The sequence below is a fragment of the Sceloporus undulatus genome, chromosome 7 (assembly GCF_019175285.1).
Source record: "Sceloporus undulatus isolate JIND9_A2432 ecotype Alabama chromosome 7, SceUnd_v1.1, whole genome shotgun sequence".
NCBI classification, from domain to species: Eukaryota; Metazoa; Chordata; class Lepidosauria; order Squamata; family Phrynosomatidae; genus Sceloporus; species Sceloporus undulatus.
In genome coordinates, this window is record NC_056528.1 from 38,572,820 (window position 1) to 38,592,575 (window position 19,756).

Sequence of the window (19,756 nt, forward strand, 5' to 3'; positions counted from 1 at the left end):
CACACACACACACACAATATATGCTGTAAAGTTTAGCAAAAGGGAAATATATATTCATTCACAGTTGAAGACTGAAGGTTAGACATCAAGAATCTTTTGATGAACTGGGAAAGACAATTCAGTCAGTCAAATATTTGACTTATCTGGGACATTTATCCAAGACATGCTAAGCTAACATAGTTTTATTTATGAAGAATATGAATTTCCATTCCTGGCTTGATTAACATAATCTCCTGTGATTGTTTCTTCAGAGGAATAATATTTATCATTATTTAAACTCAGCCATTTCTGGGTGTTTTTTAAAGAGCTATCCGGCATGACTCAGGCTAAAGTAACAAGAAATTAATTTGCATTATAAGTAATCTTAAATAGCATTTAACATTTGCAATTATTTCATTTTTATGGCATCCTTCTGCCTAAAAGGTTCAGCGTGATATTCATGGTATTCTCTTTTCTCTCCATTCCTCACAACCCTGCAATATGGACTGACTATGTCCGGAGACAAAGAGGGGTCCCCTGATTTTTGTTGTTGTGCAAGGATTTGAACTCAACTTAGCTCAGACCTGGCAGGGCATCCTGGCCACTAAACTGAGAATGAGAATTTATTTCTGACCAAGAACCAAATTCAGTTTGATAAAACCTGGGGAGATGGGAGCTTATTCCAGTGATGGTTAAGATCAAAGGAACCAAATTTGCCAGCTTTTTTAAAGAGAAAGCTCTCACTGATAGTAACTAAGGATTACGGAGGTGTACAAAGCTGGGGGGGAAACCCAGACATGTTCTCATCAGGAACAGAATACAGTTGTCTAGGGAAGCTTACAGGGTGTGATTCTGAGGCCAGATTCAACTTCAGTGCCTGACAATTCCCCACCCCTGCACTAGAAGTATTTTACTTCCTTGGCTGATGAAAATTATATTTAATCAAAGCATTGTAAGATACCTTGAAGGTATTCCAGTCTAGCCCTCTGCAAATGAGTGTAACATGCAATTTTTGCCATGAGTTCTATGCATATACTTGGTGTGCTATGAGTAAGAACAAGCTCCTTATTTGTGCATTTTTTAAATGCATATTGTAAACACAGAATTTTCCACACAGTTTCTACACACATATATATGTCCCCAGAGTTCTGTGCACCCAATAAGGCACTAATACAGGGGTTACTTGCAGAAAACTCTACAAAGACACTTTGTCGTGAAATTTTTTCAGAAATTTACAGTCTTTCAGAAGCTTCTCCAGGTGAATCAAAGCCCAGTTCCCATACATAAAGCCTTAGAGACCTAAATTTTAAGGCATAAAATACATCATTGGCCTGTTACAGACTGCCAAAATAATGCTGCTTCGGGTCTCGTTGGAGGTATGCTGTTTAAATGATGCATGCATCCTAAGAATCCGGAAGCTGCACCAAAGCTGCACTCCAGTGCTTAGGAATGGAGTGTGGCTTTGGCGTGACCTCCGGACTCTTAGGACCCATGCATCATTTAAATAGCATACTTCTAAAGAGACCCGAAGCAGCTTTATTTTGGCAGTCTGTAACAGGCCATTGTTTTATGCCTTCAAGTTTTCCAGCTTAGGGTACCCCTAAGGAGAACCTATCTTTTCAGCTTTGTAATATGTTATGTCAGCAAGTTACTTCTCAAACATGGTCAACAAGTAGGGGGAACAATTACATCTTTAAAAAGTCACTTTCCGTGCATTCTTCTGCATATTATCCACGAGCTTAATAATTTTATGAAGATTTATATGTTGTGAACATATAAAAGTCCTGGTAGGACTTTTTTGTCCGTGAACCAAAAGCAGTGTAGAAAATATGTTAAATTCATTTGAGGATATTTTACATCGGTGAGCATACATACAAACACCCAGATCTGGTTTGACATTCTCACACAGCAGTGGTGGTGGATGTGCTCACCCCACCATCTAGAGAGCACAAACACTCAGCCAGAAGAACTGTGTTACAAAAGGATCATTAAAAATTTCAAAGCATCAGTGTCAGGACAAGCTCAGATAACCCAAGTCCAGTCCTCTCCCCAAGAACCATCATGGGTCATGTCACCCACAACAAATGAAACTAGAAGTATAGAATCATAGAGCTAAAATGGACAATAAAAGTCATCTAGTTCAACCTGAAGCCATGCAGGAACACACACTAAAGCACACCTAAGGGGTGGCCATCCAAACTCTATTTAAAGACCTCCAAAGATGGGCAGTCTATTCCACTACCCAATAGCTCTTATTGTTCCTGGATATTTGCTTTCAGTGCTATACAAAAATATTTTAGGGTGTGAAACAGGACGTGGGATACCTTTAAAAAAAAAAAGGAGTCACCACTTTGAGAGTCTGCTAAGAACAACGTCTTTCCCTTTTTTGCCATTTTTTTTCAGGGGGAGGAAAATGTTGGGGTGGGGATCCAAAAGCTACACAGACAGGTGAAGGGCCACAAATGAATATGGGCAAGTCTTTTTTATGTGTGGCATTCTTCAGTGTTTTGTTTGATTGATTGTTTGTTCATTTGCCAGAGGTACCCAGAGAGTCTTTCCCTTTTGTAGCTATTGTGATATGAAAACCGGGTTCCCCCAAAAATCTCCCCCCCCGGGGGGGGGGGGGGGGGGACAATATCTTTATGCTTAAGTAGGAGAAGTTGTATAGTGAAGGGTTTATAGGCTCAAAGTGTCATGCTTTTCTTAGCTATAGGTAAGAGGATACCATCTGCTAACCACTCTCCTCCCCACCTTCTCTGTCCCATCTGATCTTTAAGCAAAGTGTTTTGGAATAGAATGGCTCTTTAATGGGCAATCAAGTCTCATTTCTTTTTCAAAAGACTTGGTGCTGGTTGGGAGAGTATTTTTGTTGATATGAATCAACACAGCTGCCTGCAGTTTTGGATTCTCCTTGGAGACATGTTATGATTAATGCCTGCACTTCAAAATTTGCTGCTTATCCCACTGAAGGCCTTTCATTCTCCTGGTTCTAAAAAATCAGCTGTTTCTACTTCATGCACAATATGACCACTGAGAATTTGTTCCAGAATTTGGAACACATAGGAAATTTAAATCAATAGGATCCCATTTGGTTAAATTTCCATTCATCCTCCAATGCATGAAGGTAGACAGCCTAATCGGCCACCAGTATTTACACATAATTCCTGGCAGCTGCTAATTTGTTTCCCCCAAAATTATTCCAGTGCCACATCAGTCTGGGACATTTCAAAAGATGGGGATTGTGCCCACCACAAAAAGAGCAAAGTTCCCAACTCTGTCAGCCACCATATCCTTCTCTATTATACAATGGGCCCTTGGTATCCGCTGGGGTTTGGTTCCAGGATCCCCTATGGATACCAAAATCTGTGGTTGCTCAAGTCCCATTATATACAATGGTATAGTAAAATGGTCCCTTATGTAGAATGGCAAAAACAAGGTTTGCTTTTAGGAATTTATATATTTTTGGAATATTTTCAAGCTATGAATAGTTGACTCAATGGATAAAGAATCCTTGGACAATGTACTACATTCTGACATTCAAGAGAAAATAAAATGGCAGTTGCCAGGAACTGTCATCAAGATCTTCACCACTAGTGCTGTTACCTTTGGCACCAAAGGGGGGAAAATGGCAACATTTTTAAAAAGTAAAGACATGGTACAATAACATTCAAAATCCACAAAACAGTGATATCTTTATTCAACCAAAATACATAATGCAAGCTTTCAGAGTTCCAGTGGCAAAGGTAACAACTTTACCTGATGAAGAAGCCAGTGGATCATTGTGGTTTACCAAGTAAAGGTATCGCTATTTTCTGGATTTTGGATGTTATTGTCATAAACTACACAGTGGAATGTAAATGAATAGGACATAATGCCATTTCAGAAAGGAAAAACAATCTCATTAAGTTCAAAACAAAACAAAACATTACACTTCTGTGGAAAAAAAACAAGACCAGGCTTTGCCAAATGCTGAATGTCCTTCACAGCTGAGAGGGTCAATCTGGCTAGAGATTCCAACCCACACCGTTGCTTGGAAAGCGCGCCATCAAGCAGACATGCCATTGAGGGAGTTTCTAAATGCACTTCTGGCATTTAATAAAGTAGTGAGAGCAGAAGTTGCATCCCGTCACCAGCTGGGCAACCTGATTATAGGTTTTGTCATCTCTGCTTCTGAGCACTCAGCCCTCCTAGCACACAGATCAACAGTCTCCCTCAGTGCATGAGGTTATCCAGTAGCCTGCTAATTACTAACTGCAGGATTCCTAATTAGATCCCCCTTCTTTAGCTAAATACATAAACATGAGCAGACATGCCTCCAGTTAGGCACCAGCTGCCACCAGGAGACTTCTCAGTCACCTCTTGGTTTTGCGCATTCAAGGCGGATGGGCACAAACCCAACCACTAAGCCAACAATGTGTTCCTTCTCAGATGTTTCTCTGCCCATTTTGCCCTGTGTCTTTGCTTGATTAAATGTTGCCAATGGCAGTCCAAATATTGTTGGTCTATGATTTTTACCACCATCCATCACTGGCTATGCCTACTGGGGCTGATGGGACTTGCAGTCCACAAATATCAGGTGGGCTACATGTTCTCATAGTTCACAGATGGGAATAATGTGTTCCTCCAATTGTTGTTAGATTGCAACTCCCAGCAGCCTTAGCCAACATAGCCAGTGATAAGGAAAGCTGGGAACTGGTGTTTAACAATATAAGGGGGGCTGCAAAATTCCCACCCCTGTCCTAGGTGAATATCAAAATTTCTGAAACTGGCTGTGGGATGGTTGGGAATGAAAACATCTAACCAGAGAATAATGATTTAAATTTCTCCTGCTCTCTTGCACTAATGGACTCAGTGCCTGTCAGAAAGATTTTCATGCTCCTAAAGACATGTGCCAATATGGTCCACTGGACGAAAGGGCTTATCTGATGTATCACAACTTCTGCTGCATTCAGTGCAGCCGAACAAGTCCTGCCAGCGGTAAAATCATAATGAAATGAATACGCTTTTCAGCAGAAGATGTGTTCTTTCTCTCTCCCTCTCCCCCCACTGCTTCATTCACTTTTGAAAAGATAAATTCTCACCGGCTTTTAGAGTGCTATTAAAGTGGGTGAAAAGTCCTCTTTTATCTGTGTTAGTGGTATTATCAGAAGAAATATCAGTCTCAGAGGGGGTGGTCTATGATAGTAGATAAAATGAAGTGTTTATTTTTTTTCCCCTTTGTTGGCTAGATAGCATTTTTCTTTGAGTTTTGTATGTGGCTGGGAGAAGTAAAAAGGTGATTGCACACCAGCCAACCAGTGATTGAGAGGTTGAGGTTATTGTTACAAGTCGGTCAAAATGCTTCGACTGAGCACTAATGCACTGTTCAACTGCTGTTCCGGAACCCTGCACTTTCTTCCATTAACGCTCAACTCCTACACATGTTTATTCAGTCCCATTGTTAATAAATCTACTAGTCCTTATGGTGCCTCAACAAGACTATTGTTTGCACTACAACAGATTATCACGGATTGACATTGAATTGGAAAGGCCCTTTTCCAAGGGGCTGTTATTCTCCCATAAAGGGGAAGATAGAGGTGTGCACCGGGTGTGTTCCAGCAAATGGAAATAGGAACCTCCCACAGATGTTCCCCTTCAGCTGGGAAAGGTTGGATCTTACAACTAGAATGAGTGACTCAAGGAGGACTTGCTGCTGTGTACAAAGCATTTTATTCATGTCTTTACTTTTGGACAGAGGGATTCTGGGATGCTCCAGAGGCCATATGGCTTAGACTCTACACTAGGGCTGCATAATGTGGAGTTATGCACTGATTATTGGAAATGCACTCTACATGGGATTGCTTTTGGAAACTGTTCAGAAACTTCATCAAATCCAAAATGCTGCAGCCAGGCTATTGACTGGGGCTGGTTATACATGATTCCCCTGTTGAAGCAGCTTCACTGGCTACCAATCCATTTCTGGGCAGAATTCAAAGAGATGTTTTTGATCTTTAAGGCCCTAAGTGGCTTGGATCCAGACTATCTGAAAGACCATATTTCCTTATACAGCGGAGCCTTGTTATCCATGGGCTTGCCATCCACAGTTTTAAGCATTCATGGACAGCAAGCCCCCACTGTCCCCAATGGCAGTGCATGCATGAGGCCATGCTGCCATTAGGGACAATGGGGATTCATGTAAGCCTCCATTGTTTGGAGATAATGGGGGCTTTTCTGAAGTCCCATTGTCCCTAATGGCAGCATGGTCACATGCATGGACAAACACTGGGGACAACAGGGCTTGAGGTCCTGTGGTTTTTGCTATCTGCTATGGGGCTGGGAATGGATCCCCCACAGATACCAAGGCCTCACTGTATTAGCTAGGACATGCATTAACATCTGCAGAGGAGGGCTTTTGCAGAGTCCCACCAACCTCACAGGCATATTTGTGAGTACTTATGAGAAAGTCAAACAATTAAACTTCCTGAAATGGACAAATTGACAATGTTAATCAAAGTGAAATCTTTGAACAATTTTAAGAAAGATTGGGACTTGTTTATTACACACTTAGGGTAATAAATTCCCATTGGGGATATGAATCAGCTTTACGTTTTGTAAAATAAACAGAGTTAACAACATCAGAAATGTAACATACTTCCAATACTGATTAACAAATTAAACATCCATTCTTATCTAACATCTAACAATTACTGCACTTCCAAAGGCTATTTCTTTTCCAGCATATCTTGTCTTTTTCTTACTTACTCTTATCTCTATTTAATCCTCTCCTTAAGATTCATTTACTACCCCTATATATTTGTGTCTACAGTATTTCTATCTATATCTTTCTGTTCTTACTTTATTGTTCTATAATTTTCTTGTAACTATTCTTATGATTTACATTACAGTTTTTATACAACAAAATATTGTTAGTCCTCAAAAATGACCATCTGTATACTTTCCCTTTTTTCTACTTTTATATATTTTCCCACAGTTCCCATTCCTTACTAAAGTCCTTTAATGTTTTTTTCTTCTTCATCAGTACGGTTAATTTATCCATCTCATACAACTCCTTCACTTTCATTCTCCATTCTTCCATCTTAGGTATTTCTTCTTTCTTCCAGTACTTTGCAAGGACCATTCTCGCTGCTACGATTACGTGAAATAACAATTTCCCTTCTTGATCTTCTAGTTTGGTGTTATCTATTATATTCAGAAGGTACATTTTAGGATCTATACATTCTTTAATACCAAATAATTTTTTCATTCCTAAGTGTATCATTTTCCAATATGTTGTAACTTTTTCACATTTCCACCAGCAATACACGTACATAAGTTCCAATATCTTTCTGACATTTTTTTATTTATTTTGAAAAATGTAAATCCATATGTTTTGGATTTCTGTTCCTATGATCCCCAACTAATATGAATAATAGAAAAACTATAGAATGTGAAAGCTGAAGTCCAGAATATCTTCCAAACCTTCCCCACTCCTGGTATGCACTATTCAGCAGTATGTAGTCTCCTTCCTTCTTTCCTTCCTTCCTTCCTTCCTTCCTTCCTTTTTCTTTCATGGCCCCAAAACTTTATGGCATCCATGGCAGTGTCAAAGTATAAAATAAAACGCAGCAGTCAAAACATAATTTCAGCTTTTAACAGCATTAAAAATAATTAATTAACCGTCTGTCAGAGTTAAAAGATTTTTCATTCTCTGGGGAAAGAAATCAAAGGAGGAGTTTGATAAATTCCCTGCTGCATCTTCCTCTGAGGATACAGACCATAGACAGCCAAAAATGCAGGGAGGGAAGGCATCCAGCAGCTGGGAGAATAACAGGAACCAGGATTCAGGGAATACTCAGACTGATCATGGTTTGAGTGTTTGACTATGCCTCTTGAGACCAGGGTTCAATTCCCAGCTCAGCCAGGAAACCCACCTTGGGCAAGCCCCATGCTTTCAGCCTTGGGAGAAGGCAATGGCAACTTGGCAAGCCTCCTCTGAGTAAATCTTGCCAAGAAAATCCCTTCATAAATTTCATGTCAGAACCATAAGTCAGAAATGACTTGAAGGGATACAAAACACACCTCCTTAAACACCAGCAGGAAACATGATTTTCACTGTTCAGATGATACAGAAGGGTTAGAAGTAAAGTTTTCAAAATCATGGCCAGGTCTTTGGATGGAAGCAGCATTATTGTACCAATAGTCTATGTCAGGTGTGAGCATCTTATGAAATAAAAGAGGTGCACACTAGCCCTCTAGGACAGGTTAAAAGGCTACACCCCACTGCATCTGGCCCCACCCCAAAATAAAAAATCATTTTTCGCTCCCATATGCCCATACTTTTGGGCCTTCTTGGGCACTTAGAGGGCATTTTGAGGGCAATTTTCAACAAATATTTCATAAAATTTATTTTTGTCTCCTGGATGGTCCATGGGGCTCCAAACTTGGTAGAAATGCCCTCCACACACCCTTTGAGATTTTTATTTGGCATTGTGGAGCAAAATAAAAATTGTGGGGGCAGGGGATACTTTAATACCCAGGGGGCCTTGGGAAGGCACAAAAATGGCCCTGGGACCCAAGTGTGAGCCACAGGCCACTTTCCCCACCTCTGGTGTAGTTGCTCCAAATTACACCTTAAATCAGCCTTAACTCATCTCCATGTCTGCCAAATCTGTTAGCCAACAACTCCCATTATCCCCAGCAAGATAGTCCAACACATCTGTGGGTTGTGTGCAAAATTGCAGGAAAACTCCTTTAAATCCTGCTGTTCCTTCAGTAACTTTCCTTGATTTCTTCCCTTCCTATATGGCTGAGAGCTGGAAATCCTCAAAAGGGGACAGAGCTACTGTGAGAGAGGCAGAAGCTGTTTTCCCTATGCCACCCTTCACTGGCCATAGAGTGCTTTAGAATTTTTTTTTGTGACTTTCATCTGGTGTTGCTTTTGACCTTATCACTGTGAGTTGTCTGAGGGTGGTGTGTGTGTGTGTGTGTGTGTGTGTGTGTGTGTGTTTGGCTGTCCATACTTCCTGATCTCATGAGTTGCCTTATGATATTTTCTCCCATATTTCCATAGGAGTGCTGGAAGCTAGATGGGTGGGACAGAGGAGGACTCCATTGACAACTGGTGGCTTCTAGGATGGCAAATTTGTTTCTAGTTTTAGGATGAACTATAAAGGACTGATACAAGGAAATAGAGACAGTGTGGTGTAGTAGTTTGAGCACTGGACTGCAGCTCTGGAGACCAGGCAAACAAAAATCTATCAGTGGTACCTTAATTGGCCAACCGAAATGCGAGCTTTCAAAGCTCCATGGGCTTCTTCATCAGGCAAGATGTTACATAACAAACAGGAGGGGGAAAACAGTCCTTTGTAAAGATGGTATACTGGGGAGAATATATTGTGTGAAGGCAGGCTTCTCCTCTTTCTGGCCATGCCACAACAGGGAGATTTTCAAAATCCAGGAAATCTAAAATCCATTTGCATCTCAACAGGGACCCCTCTTTTGTAATCCAGTATCTCTCCATTCCAAGGAGGTCACATGCATCTTTGTAAGCAGAGAACAATGGATTCCTCAAGACGTCTCAGTGTTTTTTGGGTGGTGTAGAGGTAAAACAATTGTTTAACCTTGATTGGAGGCCCTAGTCCACAGGCTGCTCTTCATGGTTCCCCTGTTGCAGCTACCATGTGGTATCTCACAATACAGAAAACACGCAGGGGGAGCTGTGTAGGCCATTTAAGGTACCACTGATGGATTTTTGTTTGCATTTGTTAAATGGCCAACCCAGCTGTCCCTGCATGTTTTCTGGAGAACAGGGTTAAACTCCTGGCTCAGGAGTTTAACCTTAGGCAAGCCACACTCTCTGAGCCTTAGACGATGGCAATGGCAAATTGAAGAAGCTTGCCAAGAAAATGCCCATGATAAGTCCACCACCTTAGGGTCACCATAAGTCAGAAATGGCTTGAAAGCACAGAACAACAACATGTAAGGAACTAAGCCCTACTCCCAAATAAGTTCCTTTAAAATTTGAAGACTTCGAATGGATTTTCTGCTTCACTGACATGGAAGCCACCAGCTGTCATTGCATGATGCTAAGAAAATAATTTGGCCATTTTTAAAAAGGATACAGGCAGGAGAAGTAGGGAGAGAAAGAGTTCTTAGCCACCTCATTAATAAGGTAAGCAAAAGAACACTGAACCTCAACAATGAACATTTGTCTGAAATGTTCTTCTCCTTTGAACAGGTTTCTTTTTGGAAGTCTATCAATAGAAACAGTAAAAGGAAAAATGGAAGAAATATTTAGCACAGTGCTACCTGTGGCTTTGAAGCTAGTTTCCAGATGCATTCACAGATTTTCTCACGGACCAAAGTTGCTGTATTAAACACCCCTAAGCGCAAGCAATAAAAGACATTTTTTCTCTTCCTTTTAGATTAAAAATGGGCATAAATTTCCCTTTAATTGCAGTCAGAGTTTTCAATTATCAAATGTCTCATTTGTAAGCTGCCAAGTAACCAAGTCTTGTACCTGCTCATTTCTCCGGCATGTAGAAGAATCGTAATACTGTCTCGAACATCACAGCCATCTTTGTAAAATATGATGTTAAGGAAGGCTGAGTTCATTGTACTATACATATGTAAATGTCTCTCTTTCAGTGGTCTCAGGGGAGAGGGAAGCCAGACAGCATTCCCAAGCACAGCATGCATTAATTGTAGGGCAATAAAGTGCACACGTACCAACTCAAGAACATTCAAGAAGCATTAAACAGCGAAAGCCAGGACATCATTAAAGCAAGCAGAAAGCTCTACTTAAAAATTATATTGAATATTATGCAGCACAGGGAACAGACTGGGTTGAATCCATTTCACAAAGAGCAGAGGGCAGACAGCCCAGTCCATAAACTAATTAAGAAGCCAAATCCCATGTTAGTCTCTTCGGCCAAATCCCACATCACACAAAAGTTCACAGGATTCGGGAAATACTTATGGTCAAAAACTGACTGCTGCCCAAAGTCTTAAACCCAATAGAGACAGGCACAGGCCATTAGGGAGAAGGGAGAATGTCATCCCAGGCACATGTTAACTTGAATTTACCTCATTTTGTATTTTTTAAAACCAATAGTTGAAACGGGGTATTTTAGCAAGTTGGAACCAGTATGACATAATGGTTTGAACATTGGATTGTAACTCTGGAGACCAGGGTTTGAATCCACAAAAGAAACCCACTGGGTTTTCTTCAACAGGTCCGCCACTCTCAGCCTCAGAAAACCTCATAATAAGTTAGCCTTAGGATTATTTGAAGGCACACAGCAGCAGCAAGAAACAGAAGAAATTTAGCAAATAATCATGACTGGTCTTCATTTCACTGTTTTGGGGCCTAATGCCTTGAACTGTATTTTTCACTCAAGAGAGTGGCTGGAAACATGTCAGTGACATATGTGGGTGTATCTGGGCATAATGCTCCTGTATGGCATTGTATGGGGAGATGGAAGGAGGCATTGACTACCTTCATCATAAACCAATCCCTCATGAGAAAAGCAGCATATCTAATGGGAGAACACACCTACCAGTGGCCATGCAGTGATCAAGGCCACTTTCCTGGATCTCCACAAATCTGGGAAAGCAACGCCTCCTCTTATTTCTCAGCTGTAAAACTGCAATCATCTGCTACCTATTCTCTCCTGATCACTACACGGCCATGGGCCTCACATTTCCTGAGATGTGCCTCAGGACTAAAAGGCAGCTTAGTGCAACTGCACATGTGGAGCAAATATAGTCTCAGCCTGCTTTTGTCCTCTGACAGACTTGACTCTCTCTGTGCCTTCTTCTGCCTCCCTTTTGTTAATGGACAAAGACATTCCCTCATTGGCCATCAGTATATACAATGCTCCTTGAACAAAATAAGAGAGGGTGTAATTGAATAATGCACCTGAACAAGAATGCAAACCTGAGCCCCTTCCCCAAAGCAAAAGCTTCCATGTAGATACCCTTCAAGGAGGATATTCATCTCCCCAGCTGCTCTACAATTAACTCTCAGTGGTTTCCCCCAAGTCTGTCTACATCCCAGTCACAGTTGTTCGCAAGGAATGAATTGCCCTCTTGCAAGCATAAATTTCCCACTGTGCCATTCTTTGTTCATTTCATGCTGCCTTCCTGCTCTATTGAAGCTGCTAAATGAGTCGATATTACCTTAATATGAGCTTTGAAAGTGTTATTTAATGCTATTACATTCCACAGTTTTATATATTTTTTAAACACAACTCACGAAATAAAAATGACTACCAGTGAAATGGCAACGTCCACATTACACGCCTTGGCTAATTGCCGCAATACGTTAATTGCCACTTCCCCTACACACACAGATGCCATCTGTTCCAAATATGGACCAGTTAGCAGCTCTCAATCAACTTCAGTATTTCTCCAACCAAACTTGAAAATATGATAACACTACACTGGAATCAGTCCATGTGATGATGAAAGAGGTAAGCCATACATTAAACTGAAGGTAGTGAACCTTATTCAGCTTAAGGGCCACATTCAATTTTAGAGGCGTTTTGAAGGGCCACAGTCCAGTGGTGAGCAGGACCAAGGCAAATTGATGGGACCCAAACTACCAGCATGCTTTAGCTTAAAGATCTTATTATATACAGTATAAGATCTGTCAACACTGCCCCCCTTAATCTGGAATATTGTGCTCCAAGCTGCCCAAAACTGACACGATGTGGGCCAAAAATGTCCTGTTGGGCCACAAGCAATACCACCATCATCTTTCTGCCTCACCACCCTCAGTGTCACCTCTACAGCCTCACTGGCCAAGCAGTTCTCTGCAAGAGCCTAGCCATCACCATCACTTCTGCTGAGGTCAGAACAGGGCACCTGTGTGATCAATGAAGAGGGGACAGAAACCTCTTCAGCCCGATCCAGCTGTCCTTACCTCTAACACACCCAAGTTCAGGAAACTCTGGAGTAAACAATGGTTTCTGTTAAACTGGAATAACAACATAAAGAAGCCAACTTGCTATGTGTGTTGTGAGGACTCATCACATTGGATGAGAGCTGAGTCTGATGTTTTGGGCCATTGTAGATAAATGTTCACCTTAGAAGAGGCATTCTAACGTGCAGAACAGAAAAAGAAGAATCAGACAAAAGCTTGGGGATCACCAGCAAACTCTTCCTGTCTCTGTTTGGCATGATATCAGAATGATGATGTCATGGCTATTTAGGGAGCCCTATGAGAGCCAGATTTAGCCATGCTTGAATTTTAAAAATGCAAATGGCAGCCATAGGAACCTGGCTTATACAGATCAAAATATTTTTTCCAACTACCATTGCCTATTCTGACTAGTAGTGTTTCTCCAAGGTATACTGGGCTTTACCCAACCCCTGCCATCAAATCGTTTTAAATCAGAGATGGGAAAATGTGTGACCCTCCAGATGTTGTTGGATTACCATTTCCATTAGCTCTAACTAGCAAAGCCAGTGGTGATGCCAGAGATGCCTGGGATCCTCTGGCTGTGAAGCATGCGCTCTGCCATTGATCTGTGATCCCTTCAGTGAGTAACCAGAGCACTAAAACATTGTGCCTCCACCCTAGGACTGAGGAAAACAGATCATTTACATCTCTAGTATTCATATAGCATCTCATGAATCTTGCCAAAGAAATAGCTGCCAGGTTTACTTTATTTTATTTTGTGATTTGCATTTCTCCTCTCAAACAAAAACAAAATAAAAAAATGAAAAATTGCTGCAGTAGAGAAAAACACAAAAGGCAGGATGAGAAAGGGAAAACTTGGCCTAAGTCATAACTGATATTAAATGTGGTTTCCAGGTTGGAAAAGGTAAAAGATGTACATAGGACTGATTCAACCAAGGGCTAAGCAAACTCTTCCTATCCCTGTTTGACATAATATTACAATGAAATAAATGAGAATTGGGGTCAAAATGTATAATCCAAACTCCTCCAATTCCTTACTTGATATAATTTACAGTGGGCCCTCGGTATCCACTCAGGTTTGGTTCCTGGACCCCCTGTGGATACCAAAATCTGTGACTGTTCCAAGTCCCATTAAATACAATGGATCTTAAAATGGTATACCTTATATAAAATAGCAAAATCAACATTTTCTTTTTGGAATTTACAGTCAGCGCTCCATATTCACAGATTCCTTATCCACAGATTCAAGCATATATTCTAAAAAGCAAACCTTGATTTTGCCATTTTACATAAAGAACACCGTTTTACTATCCATTGTATTTAATGGGACTTGAACATCCACAGATTTGTTATCCATGGAGGGTCCTGGAACCAAACCCCAGTGGATACCAAGGGCCCACTGTGTGTGTGTGTGTGTGTGTGTGTGTGTGTGTGTGTGTAATATTTTCAAGCCATGGATGATTGAATCCATGGATAAAGAATCTGTGGATACAGAGGGCCAACGGTATTTCTAAAAACTCTGGAAGTTTGATCTAAGGGGTCATGGAAATGAACACCTACTACACACATCCACTTCCATTAGGATGTCCATTCAATGCTCAAAGGTCAGTTGATAAGTTGAAAGAACAGGTGTCCTTATATGTGCCTACCTGAGTGTCGAGGTCTTCAGGGTGGATTGGGCTCCTCTGTGTCCTACTCAGGGAGTTCTCAGCATTGTAAGAATGTGGGAGAGGGCCATGGAGGTGCAGCACCCCAGTTATGGAATACCTCCCCCCCCCTTGAAGGCCTGGTTAGCACCAACAATGGATTCATTTTATGATGTTGTTGCTGTTGTTGTGTGTGCCTTCAAGTCTTTTTTGACTTATGGCAAACCTGTGTTGGTGCCGAGTAAAAATGTGACTGTTTCCTGGAGCCTTTGATTTATGCAATAAATTTGTGCATGTAGTTTTAAAACTGTTTTACCTCTTTAACCTGTTTTCAGATGGTTAAATTATTTAATATCATTTTAGACTGTTCAAAATTATTTTTATTGTTTTAAATTGTATTAATTTGCTTAAATCAGTTTTGCTCATACCTTGCCCTGGGACCCCATAATGCAGGTGGGGATTGTAAGTTCTCTTAAGGGTAATACTGATGGTTTAATATAACAATAAATACTAGGTGATGTGGGGTTTTCCTGGTTGTTAGGCAGATTCTGTGTAGATTACAAATGGGCAATTGGGAAAAAGCTGTACAGTTTTGTTGGGATGTATATATGGGTGTACACTTGCGTCTCTCATAATAACAGAATGAGCAGACCTTGAAAGCTCTTATGACTTTTAAAAAATATTTTATTGCGAATATCTATATCCCACCAACTGTGCTAAATCAAGTGGGTTTACTACAAGCAGGACAGAAATTAGAACTGGATGTCTATTGTCCACAGGAGACTTGGAGGTTATTAATTTTACTGGGTAATAAACATTGCAGCTGTTTCCGAAGTAAGGCCTTTTATTTAAGCAAAAAAGAAAAATTATCCCATTCTTTTTCTTTAGGTTTTTTTTTAAAGTCCGCTCTCACTTTTCTTCCCTTTGTCCCTAGGATTTTCCATTCTTCAGGCAATTATGGAAGCCGCCGTTCAAAATAATTGGCAAGTGACAGCACGATCTATGGGAAGCATAAAGGACATTCAGGAGTTTAAGGCAATCATTGAGGAAATGGACAAGCGTCAGGAAAAAAGATATTTGATAGACTGTGAAGTAGAAAGAATAAACACCATTTTGGAACAGGTAAGTGATGTGTGGCAAGCTCTGCTTTCTATGATGGGCATCCTACTCTGAAACAGTTAAATATATACATGGTGTGTATTTTGCTTATCACTATGGGACAAGTTTAACAGAGCTTGAGAAAGGTCAGAATCCACCCACCATCCACTGGCTATGCTAGCCAGGGGAATCTAAAAAATGTTGTTCCAAAAAGTAACATTTTAAGTTCTGATTTTGACTATGTGGCCATCAGATCTTAGAATCATAAAGTTGGAAGAGATCACAAAAGTCATCCAGCCCAGCCCCCTGCCATGCAGGAATACATCATCAAATGACTCTGGACAGATGGCCACCCAACCTCGGTTTAAAAATCTCTGAAGTAGGAGACTCCACCATACTCCAAGGCAGTGTGTTCCACTGTTGAACGGCCCTTACCATTAGGAAGTTCTCCCTAATGTTGAGATGTATTCACTTTTCCTGTAGTTTGAATCCATTGCTCCATCTCCTAGTCTCAGGAGCAGTAGAAAACAAGCTTGCTCAATCCTCAGTATGACATCCCTTCAAATATTTAAACATGGCTATCATGTCAGCTCTTAATCTTCTCTTCTCCAGGCTAAACATACCCATCCTCCTAAACCACTTCATAGGGCAGGGCTTCCAGGCTTTTCACCATTTTGGTCTTTGTCCTCTGGACAAGCTCCAGCATGTCAATATGCCTCTTGAATTGTGATGCCTAGAACCATACACAGTATTCTACAGTCTTCTATAGAGCATTGTGAATCCTCCTGCATGGGACATGTAGCGCCATTACAGTCCACAGAGAAAAATTTGATTGGTCCATATCTTCATTCTTATGACCCATATCAACACGCAACAGAGAAATGGCTATTCTCAAATGGCCTCCTGAGTTATTCCTTCATTTTGTGGTGATACAATTGTTGTCCTATCTGAAAATAAGGTTGCCACTTCTCTTACAGTACACTGGTCCTGGCAGAGGCATCATCCTGCTTTTTCTTAGTAGTGCCTGGAAAAGAAAAGGCTATAAGTAGTCAAGATGTCTGGCTGAATGGCAAGCAGAGAATCATCCAGATAGAAAAAGGCGCATGAAATGGGGTACTGCAGCAGACGGTGCAGCTCTGTAGCAGCCAGGGACTGATTCTCTGAGCTCACCAGACCTGTGGGGTTTAGCATGATTTGCAGCAGAGCTTGGAAAAGCAAGAGTTTTTGGAAATACAGCTTCCAGTATCCCCCAGCAAGCCAGTAACCATAGTTACTATAGAATCTAATTTGCAAAAAACCCTAGTTCAGGCCCAATAATGCTTGACACCCCCAAACCGTGGCTAGTGTTCATTTGCATATCACCTGCAAGAAAATGTTGGAACGTGGAGTACATTTGGCCAGTAGTTCCAGCCAACTAGTTGGCAATGCCTTTTCCATTCCATTCCCTCTCAACTACTCAACATTCTATGGCTATAGAGTATATTTAATTCTCATCGGGCTATTTTAGCAGGAATTTGTCTCTAGATTTTCTTCCCTGGACATCTTTCCTAATTCTGAAGACTTTGAGGCTGCCTCAAGAATGGTGATCCCTTCTTCTTGTTTCTTTGGAGCACTGTATTAGCTACATAACGGATATAACTTTGCACAGGGTTAACAATTTATATATATTATTTCTATAGAAGGTTGTTAGGTTTGTTTGTTTTTAAAGCAATGTGGGTGAGTGATAGTAAAATCCCCAGTTGGAACATTTTTAAGCTGGTTTTGTGATGACTATAAAGTCTTTGGATTAAAATTATTTCTAGACCATTTAAATATTATAAATCCTCTAGGTAGGGGACTTGTGTTGTTTTGTATTCTGTAAAGCACTGTACATGTTGATGTTGCTATATGCATAATAACCCATGTGTGGAGAAAAATAATGTTTATAACTGTATTTATAGCTTGGAATGAAATCAAAAGTAACCATTTGCAATACCCTTATAAATATGTTTTCTAGAAAAAAATAAGTCATGCTGAGTTCACCAGGGCCTTTGTTCCCTGGAAATATACTTGGGATTTTAGCCTGAAATTTCACAAAGTATTAGCATATCCTTTGGAGCAAATTTGCTATTATTGACTGATGGCAAGCTAGCCTCCCTGCTATAAACAAATTGGAAGAAATGTGGCAGATGTGAATTGCTTCCGACAGCATTCAGTTCCAATCAAGCCTGGAGTGGAATCTGCTTCAGCAACTAGAATGCCTGGCTCATATCTTGCTGCCTTTTAAGAGGTTAGCAAGAGTGCCGCAACAGAGCTGGAATGCTGAACTGAATTCATTGCAAAAAGCTAGTGTTTTTTTTTTCATAGATACTCCTTTTTTATTGTCCATTTAGTTCTCTGAAAGATCGTGATCCTTTCAGAATGTTCTTAAGCAAAACAGCAGATTTGCATCGCTGTAGAAGCCCTAGCAGGAGTCTTCCTGGATAATGTAATATCACTGGGAATCCGAACTAATCATTACGAATTTACCCACATCTGCTGCACAGAAGTCTTTGAAAGGCTTCAGCGTAGCTTTTGCCTGTCAGTGAAACCTAGCCAAGGCAACCTCTGTCCCACGAAGGCTCTAGCAATGTGGCTTCCTAAACCCTTGCTTTCTGTGGAATTGTTCCTCTACCCACTCAGCTCTAAAAGTCTTTTCTGTAATAGTGTAGGGAAAATTCCTTAAAAAGTAGTATATCCTCCAAAACTATACAACAGTTGTTTCCAGAGGGTCACCATATTAAACTGTACATATGTGCCTTCAAGGCACCTGTTGACTTATGGTGCGACTTGAATTTCATAGGATTTTCTTAGGCAAAGAATACCTGGAGGTAGTTTGCCATTGTCTTCCTCTGAAATACAGCCTGAAGCATCTGGTATTCCTGGGCAGTCCCCCTTCCAAACACTAGCCAAGCCCTGTCCCATTAAATCAGATGGGATTTATTGGCACCAGGATATTTAGGCTCGTGCATCTTAAAAACAATAGCCTTGATGCTGTTTAATAACTGACAAATGTATTATGGCATAAGCTTTCATAGACTATTGCAGAGATATGCTACTTGCAGTTGCCTAAATGTCTGTTAGACTGCAGTTCACGTCATGCCCCACTATTGGTTATACAGACTGAGAATCTCTTATCCAGAATTTCAAAAATCCAAACTACTGTATATACTCATGTATAAATTTAGAAATTTTAGTCAAAAAAATGACTCCAAAAACCTGAGTCAACTTATCCACAGGTCACTGTAAGTATTGTACTGTACTGTACTTTTAATTCTTATGAAAAAAGGAACCATCCCCTGGTGAAAGGCAAGAGTGTCATCTGTTCTGGAAGCACTCACTCCTTCTTTATATTCTCTCATCTGTGAAGCCTTTAGTAGGACCACAAACAGTTATGCCTGCTGGAATTTTGTAGGTTTTCTGGCACGGTTTTCCTTTGCTTCATCCTTTTCATTCTTTGTTACACACCCCTGGCGGGATACAGACCGCCGCTTTGAGGTGGTCTCCTGCTGGCGCCAAACCGCGCGGCTCCCGCGCAGAGCAAAAAAGAAGCTCCATTTTGGAGCTTCTTTTTGCGGCGCCTTTATGACGTTGTGAGGCGCCGCTGGCGCATTCGCGATGTCATAGGCATTGCGACACGTCTGGACGCTATGCGTCCAGTACGTAAACATGGCGGCCCCCATGTGGAAGGGGCGCCGCCGTGTTGTACGTATTCTATACGTACTAAGGTTAGGGGGGTGCGGAAGCACCGCCCCTTCCTAACCCTAGTACGTATAGAATACATACTATATGGCGGTCTATATCCCGCCCCTAAGTTTTACTCTTGAATTATCCATGAACCAGATCAAAATCCATAATTTTGCCCCAAAATCTGCTCTTGACTTATACATGGGGTCGACTTATAGTTGAATATATATGGTACTCCAAAACTGGCCAAATGAATAGCTGAATTAGTGACACCTTTGCTTTCTAATGGTTCAGTGTACACAAACTTTGTTTCATGGACAAAATTATTTAAAATATTATGTATAAAATTACCTTCAGGCTATCTGTATAAGGTATATATGAAACCTAAATGAATGCCATGTTTAGACATGGGTCCCATCTCCAA

At 40.9% G+C, this 19,756-nt stretch overlaps 1 protein-coding gene across 7 annotated transcripts in view; it reads left to right on the forward strand.

Moving 5' to 3' along the window:
• The window catches only part of GRIA3 (glutamate ionotropic receptor AMPA type subunit 3), a 200,103-nt gene that overhangs the window by 94,173 nt on the left and 86,174 nt on the right, over positions 1–19,756 (forward strand). For all 7 annotated transcript variants that reach the window (XR_006104932.1, XM_042478100.1, XM_042478101.1 and 4 more), the window contains exon 4: positions 15,464–15,651. Coding sequence is in view for 6 of the 7 variants with exons in the window: in XM_042478100.1 (XP_042334034.1) it covers positions 15,464–15,651 (188 nt within the window). In the remaining variant the exon portion in view is untranslated. The remainder of the gene's footprint in view (positions 1–15,463; positions 15,652–19,756) is intronic.